Source organism: Solanum lycopersicum, chromosome 9, assembly GCF_036512215.1.
Source record: "Solanum lycopersicum chromosome 9, SLM_r2.1".
Classification (NCBI taxonomy): Eukaryota; Viridiplantae; Streptophyta; class Magnoliopsida; order Solanales; family Solanaceae; genus Solanum; species Solanum lycopersicum.
Genome location: NC_090808.1, coordinates 48,651,842 through 48,661,762, shown reverse-complemented (window position 1 = coordinate 48,661,762; position 9,921 = coordinate 48,651,842). Strand labels below are relative to the sequence as shown.

Below are 9,921 nucleotides of genomic sequence, written 5' to 3'. Positions count from 1 at the left end.
TACTGTTCTTCATTCAGGTCACGGAACCAGGTACCATACCTTGCTTCTTTCAAACTGATGAAGTTCTTCTTGCATATAGTTGATCCAATCTGCATCACCCAATGCTTCTTTCACATTCTTAGGCTCAATAGATGATATGACTGCGGAGAATGCAATAAGATTTCTTGTTTTTGATCTAGTATGAATTGCATAATTCAAAAGTAAATAAGATTATCAAGAGGATGTGATGAACTATGCTTCAATCCTGATCTTGGAGCAGATAGGTTGAGTTTATTAGCACGTTCTTCTTTATCAAGAGAAACATCATTTTCTAGGGAGTTTGATGTACTATTGCTGGAATTCTGAGAAGTACCAGGTACCTCATCGCCCTTTTCAACCTCATCAGCCTCTTCAGGTAAACTATGATTCTGATCATCACTGTCATTTTTCAGTTGTTGTTCTGCATCAGCTTCACTCCCTCAATTTTCTTCGAATTGAACAGTTTAATCAAATCTTCTATATCATTTGATCCATTTTTTCTTCAAGCTTCCATCTTCATCAAATACAACATGAATGCTTTCTTCAATGCATTGAGTTCGTTTGTTGAATATTCTGTAAGCCTTGCTAGATGAAGAATATCCAACAAACACTCTTTCATCACTCCTAGGGTCAAATTTGCCCAGATCATCCTTTCCATTATTCAGCACAAAACACCTACATCCAAATGTTCTTAGATAGCTCACACCTTCTTGTTGTTGAGAAGCTCATAGGGGGTCTTATTCAAAACAGCTCTTATCAGACACCTGTTGGTAACATGACATGCTGTGTTAATAGCTTCAACCCATAAATTTTGAGGAAGATTTGATTCAATAATCATAGTTCTGGCAATGTTCACCAAGGTTCTGTTTTTCCTTTCAACTACTCCATTTTGTTAAGGAGTTCTTGGAGCAGAAAAATTATGACTCGTACCATTCTCCATGCAAAAATAATCTAGTTTTGAGTTCTCAAACTCAGTACCTTGATCAAATTGAATGTTGCAAATGACTTAATTCAATTTGGTTTGAATCATTTTGAAAAACACCACCAACTCTTCAGCTGTGTATGCCGTTGATTTCAAGAATCTTGTCCAAGTGTATCTCTAGTAATCATCAACAATCACCAAAATGTACTTTTTCCCATTTCTGCTTTGAACCTTAGAGGGTCCATACAAGTCCATATGAAACAACTCTAGTGTTCTTGATAATGTTACTTGCTTCTTTGGCTGAAAGGATGATCTGATTTGTTTTCCTTTAACACAAGCTTCACAGGTTTTACTTTTAGCAAACTTCAGCTTTGGCAGACCTCGGACCAGGTCCTTAGAAACTAGTTTGTTCAATAAAGATGAGCTTACATTCCCCAGCCTACGATGCAAAAGATCAACATTCTCATTCTGAGCACTAAGACATGTTAGGTCATGTCCATGAGACGTTTCTAAGTTGGCCACATACATATTTTTACTTCTGTGTCCAGTGAGAATTACCTTGTTTGTATTTAGACTCACCACAGTGCACTTCTTTGAAGTAAACTTGACTTCATCTCCATTGTCAAAGATTTGAGACACACTCAACAAGATGTACTTCAATCCATCCACATGATACACATTGTCAATTGAATCTTCAAGAGATCTTCTAACTTTGCCAACTCCCAAAATGTACCCCTTCTTTCCGTCACCAAAAGAGACACCTCCTCCTTGAAGTGTCTTGAGTGAGTATGTTTTTTACATCACCTGTCATATGCTTAGAGCATCTAGTGTGCATATACCAGCACTGACTTCTGCTCCTCTCACTCACCTGCACCAATAATCACTTGTTCATCTTGGGAACCCATTTCAATTTGAGTTCCCAGAAGGAATACAAAGGAGTGATAAGATTATATTTAGTCCAATAGGGTAGATTTTGAAGCTTTCTAACAAAGGACATTTGAGCAGTAACAGATTTTTTCTTTAAAAATCTGTGAGTTGAAACATGCTTTGGAGGACCAGGTCTCTCTTCTGATAAATTTTCCCTTTCAACATAATTAGAGAGTCTTTCATAGGAATTCCTCCAGCTGGCACACTCTTTCCTTAAGTGCCCATTCTTCCCACAATGAAGACAGAGCAGATTGCCAGACACAAACACATACTTACTGTGAGGATTATAAGGAGGAGCGATGTTCAAGCTTCCTAGTCCTTTCTTATTGAAATTACTCTGATTTGTTGCATTTGACAGTAACTTTGAGGATTTTGTCCACTTAAGGGATTTTTCAAGTTCTTCATTAAGTTTGACAATATCCTTTTCTAATTTGTTACTCTTTTCCAGCGACAGACCAAAGTTTATTTCAGAGTTGTTCAATTTTTCTTGAATTTCAGCTTGTAAACCATTTGACATTCCATTTTGCTTTTCAGCTTCTTCAGTTATCTGATTTAACTGGTTCATAAGTTCAGAATTATCAGACTCTAGAGACACCATTCTTGACATTTTCTCTTCAAGTTTAACTTTGTTTTCAGTTAAACTGTCAAGTTAGTCATTCATGGTGTCTCTTTCAGATGTTAACTCGATTACAGAATCAATCATGACTTTTGCCAATGTTCTATTTTTAAAAGAATATTTATAAAAGTCATTTTTCATATCAAAAGGAGTTACCTGGTTATCCTTTTCTTCATTTTCTGTATGAGCCATGAGAGCAAACATTTCATTGAAATCGGTTTCCTCCTCATGTACAGCCACCATAGACACATCTTTTGGTTCATCAGGGTCTTCTGAATCACTGGAAGAATCACCCCATGCAGCAAGAGTCTTTTTAACCATCAAATCTGTAGTAGCTTTTCTATTTCTCTTACCGAGTACTAGGTCCCTTCTATTCTCTTTGTCACTTCTTGGTTTATGATGTTCCTTGTTTTCATTCTTGAGATAAGGACACTCACTGATGAAGTGCCCAGCTTTTCCACACTTGTAGCATGTATCACCTTGAGTTGCATTTCGAGTACTATTTGTTCCTCTTTTATAAACTTTGTTTTTCCTCACAATTTTTTGGAATCTGTTGATGAGATATGCCATATCATCATCACTGGAATCTTTATTTGATTTGTACTTCAACATCAATGACTTTTCCTTCTTGGCTTCCTTCTTTGATGATTCATAATTTCTATTCATCTCACGTGTCTTCAGATTTCCAATCAAAACGTCCATAGTCAACACCTTCAAATCTTTGGCTTCTGTAATAGCATCAACCTTGCTTTCCCAAGATTTTTGAAGAATTCGAAGTACTTTTCTGACTTGTTTGCTCATGATTATAGGTTCACAAAGACTTCACAATTCATTTGTAATGGAAGACAACTTTGTGAACATGTCATGGATTGTTTCTCCTTCCTTCATTTTAAAGTTCTCATACCGTGAGGTAAGCATGTAAATCTTAGATTCTTTGACTTGTTTAGTTCCTTCATGTGCAGTCCTCAAACAGTCCCAAATTTCCTTAGTAGACTCACAAGCTGACACCCTGTTGAGCTCATTAGGTCCTATCCCACAGACAAGAAGAGTTTTAGCTTTGTAGCCCTTTTCAATCTTTTTTCTATTAGCTTTGTCGTATTTCTGTCTAGGTTTCGCAACAAGATTAGTTTTCTCTTCATCCTTTTCTTTCATCATCAGAATAAACGGTCCATCCAGTACAATATCCCATAACTCGCTGTCTCAAGCCATGAGGTAATCGTGCATTCTAACCTTCCACCAACTGTAGAAATGTCCATTGAAACAGGGAGGTCTTTTTGAGGACTAACCTTCTTCGAGGTTAAGTGGAGCAGTCATTCTAGAGAAAATATCACTTTCTTGGTTTTAACCAAATAGATAGTGCCTGCTCTGATACCACTTGATAGAATATATGCCTTCACTTAACAAGTAATGGACCACGTCCCTTACTACACTACTGAATAAAACTAGAAAATTAAATGCAGTAAAATCAACAGGATGATTTTAAGTGGAAACCTCCTTGCTTAAGGGAGTAAAACCACGATCTGTCTCACAGGATTTTCAATCGTTTTCATTAATCTTCAAAAGTAAAACATGATTACAACAAATGTGAGAAGAAGTTTTTAATATCACATTTAAGCAATAGTGTCTATTGCTTAACAAGCCTAAGTAGAAAATAATCTACCCACTAAGTTATCCAACTTGGACAACCTAGACTTTTAACACTACCCACTAATTCCTTTATAGATTCAAGAATAGTTTACAGTTTAAGAATAAGAGAATGTATTCCTAAACAACTACACGAAAAGCTCCAGAGATTATTGTTGTTCTTGGAATAATTCATCCTTTGTTTACTAGTAGCCTTTGCAAATGTTCTTGAAGAGTTTTATCTCAAGTTGCAAAAACTACAAAAGATGTTTAGGAAAGTGCCTTCTATAGTGACATGTCACTTTCCTTAAACTCTTTGTCATTGGTTGGAGAAGTCTCACTTTTTGACGCCATCGGGAAGTGTGAACCTACTTTCTGTACCGTGTTCAGCTGGCAGTCAACAAGCTCGTGACCATGAGAGCCTAGTACCTCTACAAGGTCCCTGGGTTTGTTTCATTTGCAATATTCAAGTAAGAAACATGGTACCTTTACAATGTCTCTGAGTTTGTCAAATCATCAAAACTACAAATAACAAAACATCTAGAAAGGGAAATACAAAAAAAAGTCAAATATTGTATATCCATGAAGCCTCTATTAATTTATGATAAGCACCGATAAGAACTACCGAAAGTTAATTAAGACTAGAGTCCTCTGAAAGCTAGGAGGCATCATCAAAAGTTTATAGATAAGTTGGTGATCTCAATGAAATGCATGTTGATGATCCTGAACACTTACATATGCATCACATAATGATGCAGATTGAATGACATTAGTTTATTGAATGTACGACTTTGTGCTACGGTTGAGTGAACTAATAACTGAAGTGAAAGGCTGAAATATAATTTAACTAAAGTAACGTATAAATATGAGATAAAATCATTAAGCTTCATAAATATGAGCCTTGTGATGATACAAATTGTAAATTACTACAAATTATAAGTTCTTTAATAATTAATGTTTAATCATAAAAAATAATTAAAAAAAGTTGTGAATTTAAGGTAATTGTTTAAATTATTCAACATTTGTCTAGTTTAAAAATAATAATAATAGAATATATTATGGAAAAGTATGAAAAAAGAAAAGAAAGAAAAAATCTTGAAAATTTCAAATTGTCTTTCTTTATCCTAATTATCTCCAACTTCCTTAACTTATTTCCTAAAAGTTCCTCCTTCCATCAAACATATTTTATTTTTTTGTTCTATCTATTTATTTATAAAAAAAAAATTCTCTCTATTGGACGATGTTTTTTCTTTTTACACGTTTTTTTCTTCTTCTTTTCTCTTTTTCACTCTTTTTTGTTTGTTTGTTTGTTTTATTTATTTTATTTTTATTTTTATTATTTGATTTGTTAATATCATATTACTTTTGTTTAATTTATTCCCTTATGTAAACCCTAAAATTCTTAACTAGATTTCCAACTAAACTCTTCACTCTCTCATGTCCATTTAAGTTTACACCAAACTCTCATCCAAATGATTATAAAAAATAGACGCTCAATAGGAAAAACATAGACAGAAATACAAGATAACTCAAAAAGAGATGGAGATAAAAAAAATAAACAGAGAAAAAAAAGCAAGAGAGAAAATATAATAAAAAATAAGTTTTGTTTTGAGAATTAAGTTAGTTCGAGTTTCGTTTGAGGTTTCAGAGTCATGGCTCCTTAAAGTTATTATTGGTTATTGACTTTGGAAATAAGTAGATCATAACAGTTATTTTGTGGTATCAATATTCACATCAAGGTAACTCAATTCTCGCATGATTTAAATTGAATACTTGTATGAAAATATGATTTCAATAATATGATGTTCTTAAAATCGCATGGATAATGTTTATTATCATTATATTATTATTGTGCGCTTTAGCTGCAATTTGAAATTTATATTGAAATCAGTGTCATGATATTGAATTGTTAAGCTTGAATAGATTAGTATTTCTTTCAGTCTACTCTTCACTTCAGAGATTTTGTACTTGTAGATTCGGATTTAAGCTAAACTTAATTGATTAGTGACTAAGAAAAAAATAAAATATGTTTAAATGTTTTTAATATATTCTCTCGATTAAATTTTTTTTCTTTAGAATAAGCATAAGATGGTTATCACTTTAATTCGAATTATTAAAGTTTTTCATTAAGAGGTTATATGGATATTATTTACAGTTATAGTTTAAAAAATAAAATAAAATAAAAACAAATAAATTAACAAATAATGAGGAAGAATGATTAAAATAATAATAATAATAAAACATAATAAGAGGGGAAAAAAGACAACAACAACATGTATAGAAAAAAAAAGAGAAACAACAAACAGTAACAAAAAAAAGTAATAAAACAAGAAATATATATATATATATAAATATATATATATATATATATATATATTAAAAAAAAGAAATTTAAAAATCTACAAGAAAAAAGACGTGTAGAAAAAAATAAGAAAGAAAAAAAAAAAAAAAAAATCTTCCTAAAAAATAGTCCTAACCTCTTTACGATTTTTTGCTATAACTAATTATAAATCTAATGAAAATTTATCTCCTATTTTAAATTAAACTAAAAATTAAAAACAATGTTAAAATTATCTAAACTCTAAAAATCTCATTTCTAGGTGAATTCTTATTCCTAGCAATTAAATACATCTATATATTCTATCTATAGTAATATACAAAATAATAATATAAATATATGCAAATAGAAAAAAAAACTTACGGACTTTCAAAAATTCAAATTTGTAAATGTTCATTTTTTGACCTTACTTTATTTAGTTTGAATAAGTTTATGTGCATATACATATTTTTAATTAATGGATATATATTAAAATAAATAAGATATTTTAAAATATGTTTAAAATAAATGAGGGGATAAAAGTAAATATTATTTGTATTATTAGCTTTATTTTCACTTTTGCTAGATTTTAGATGGGGCATGTCAGAACAATTTCTAGCCAGATAGAGGTTATTTTCAAACATAGTTAGTTTCATCTTTATTACTTGAGTTTGACTTTTCAATTGTCATTAAAGTCTCTTTTTTCCTTTATTCAGATTTAGAGTCTGTTTGGCTCAGCTTAAAAGCTGGTCAAAATGATTTAAAAGCTGGTTTTTGACTTATTTAATTGTTTGACAATACTCAAAATAAATTATTTTAATTTTTAAAAAAAACTTATTTTAAGCCAAAAGTTAAAAGCTGGGGTAGGGATGCTTTTTTTTCCAGCTTATAAGCTTTTTTAAGTTGACAGCGTTTTTACCTTTTTTCCCTTAATATTTTTATACAATCTCCAGATTACCCACATAACCCTAACATCTCTTTCTTCTATTTTTCCTTTTTCACGTGTGCATGATAGACAATTACTGTTACTAATTAATGAAAATAAAATAAATCTTAAGTCTTTCAGGTGATCTATTCAAATTATATATTAATAAAATGTAAAATAAGTTACACATATAACTTAAATAAAAATTTATATTCCTCTGATAAATAATTTGTGATAATAAAGAAATATGTGAATGATAGGCAATTATTATTACCTATGGATGAAAATAAAATAAAATCTTAAATTGTTCTTTAATCTATTAAAATTATATATCTTTAAAATCTATAATAAGTTTGTATCCCTCTTATAAATAATTTGTGATGAGAAAGAAATATGTGAATGATAGCAAAATATAATTATTTATGGCTGTAAAATATATATTAATTAACTTTTATTATGTTAACAGCTTTTAAGGGTATTTCAGACATTTTGATTTAAAAAGTTGTTTATCAGCATTTATTTGCCAAACACTTCAACAACTTTTTTTTTAACTTCAGCACTTTTATCCAAACGCATAACTACTTATTTTAAAAATAAGTTTCAGCACTTTCAAAAGTACTTTTTTAAAGATGATTTTATTAAGCCCATCCAAACGGGCCCTTAGTATAGGGTATTCTCCATTATTTCAAATTATCTTATGATTAGATTCCACATAATGAATCTTTACTTCAGTTCAATTTAGTATGCTTATGATATGTCATAAAGTTTAGTTTGGTGTCACTCGTGATCCTATGTTCCATGTCCACGTCATAGCGGTAGCTTCGGGGCGTGATAAATAAAGTGTTTGGCAAAACTTGACGAACACTTTGAAAACCCTAGATTTATCATCTTGGATCTTTGGTCTAAGGCTTGAAAGCATTAATAAGAGTAAAAGGGTTCATTTACATATTTTAGAACCTTATTCACGTGTAAAAGAGTTAGGGTTTAGGTTTAGAACGGGTGGAAATACTCTGAAACACCTCTCTTAGAAGTTGTCAAAAAACTTTAGTAAAGCCATCTACAGTTCGTGGCTTGATATACGGACCTTGGATCTCATCCGTTGAATTCATATTGAAATTTTAAGTTTAAAAGCTTTATTCTACAGGTCCAAACTACGACCGATAGAAGTTTACGGCTTGTAGATTGGTAAGAAAGAAATAAATCCAAAAATTTTCTCTTATTACTTTTTTCACAAGTGAACAATATGGGCCGTTGAATGTTCTATGACCCGTAGAAATGATTTATAAGTCACTAACTCAAAAACACTGTTGTGGTAGTCCCTGATAAAGTGGTCATAATTTTTTACTACTAACTTGAAATGAGAAAAACTTGGTTGTGTTCTAAAGAGGAAACATAGAACATTTAATAGGTAATGGGCCACCTAATTCCTTATATGCTAAGAGAAATAATTGTTTAATGTTGATGCAACATCTCGCAACTAGAAACGACTTGAAAAGAGTTTAAAATCTGAAAATATTTATTTTTTGAAAGAATACGAAAAATCTGAAAAATTATTTAAGTTAGGAAAGTGAGTTTTGGTCATTTTCAAACGACCATAAATTTTACCTCAGGATGAGTTAGAGGTACTTTTTGATATGATTGAAAAACCCGTTGAAAGATCTTTCCAATACCACAGAGGTTGCACAACTTTGATATTGTATTAGCGAGTTATGCCTTTTGGAAGTTGAGATGTTGGATTAAGAAAAATCATTCCAATTTTGAGAAGGGCAAAGTTGTCTTTACCTTAATTTAATTCATTAATTTTCAGAGATTTATTAGGGGTAAAGCTAAATTTATTTCAGTTTGGAAAAATAAGATTTACGCTTAGGGCTTGGAGAAGAGAGAAAAGAAGAGGAAGATAGAGAGAAGAAAAGAATTTGCCAAGAACACCTAGCTTTGCGAGTGGAATTAATCGGGGTTGATCCCTATAAAGGTATGTGAGATCATTTAGTGTTAGGTCAGTTCAACCACACACCATACTTGTCTCAATTAAGTGATTGGTGAGTTTTTTACATGTTTATATGTGAAGTTCTTGAAGAAGATTGTCGAATTCTTGTTGGTTGAGTTATTGAATGCTTAGTGTTTTTTTGAATCATGCTTCTAGGTTGTTTTTTGAGTTAAATCTATTGGTTATTGAGGGTGCTAATGATCCTAAGTGTTTGGGGGAAAGAACCATGGAACTCTAGAGGGTTTAGAGATGAAAAACAAAGGAGAAAAGTCTAGAACACCTAGGTAGAAGGGTTGGGAGTCGCGCCTCCCATAGCCCCAAAGGAAAATTTCTATCCATATAGACTTGGGGCATCACACCATCCACCCCACACCTCTTATAGCGCCAATGACGCCAATTGAACCCATTCATTCCCCACCTTTTCATAATAGTTTTTAAGCTATGTACCCATGTTTTTTAGTTGATTCCGACACTCTAAAATACATCTGAACATGATGAAATTATCCATAAACATGAGATCATGAATCTTGAATCCATAATCCAAATAATGAAAAGGTAAGATCAAAGTCAAAGAAGTTAAGAGTCA

General features: G+C 31.6%; 1 protein-coding gene across 1 annotated transcript; it reads right to left on the bottom strand.

The window, feature by feature from the left end:
• Positions 1-1,117: 1,117 nt before the first annotated feature.
• LOC138338549 (uncharacterized) lies at positions 1,118-3,635 on the bottom strand. Its single transcript, XM_069289523.1, has 4 exons — positions 3,388-3,635; positions 2,640-3,303; positions 1,929-2,423; positions 1,118-1,717 (listed from the first exon to the last, which is right to left on the bottom strand). Exons 1-4 carry the CDS (start codon positions 3,633-3,635, stop codon positions 1,118-1,120), a joined length of 2,007 nt encoding a protein of 668 aa, XP_069145624.1.
• Between the last annotated feature and the right edge of the window lie 6,286 nt (positions 3,636-9,921).

Excerpts from the sequence above, each read along its gene's own strand:
- LOC138338549 (XM_069289523.1), bottom strand. The coding sequence starts at position 3,635 with ATGAAAGAAAAGGATGAAGAGAAAACTAATCTTGTTGCGAAACCTAGA. Across the intron at positions 3,304-3,387 it reads ATTTACATGCTTACCTCACG|TCTTTGTGAACCTATAATCA; the intron begins GTATGAGAACTT and ends TGAATTGTGAAG. Across the intron at positions 1,718-1,928 it reads TTACTGCTCAAATGTCCTTT|ACACTTCAAGGAGGAGGTGT; the intron begins GTTAGAAAGCTT and ends TACTCACTCAAG.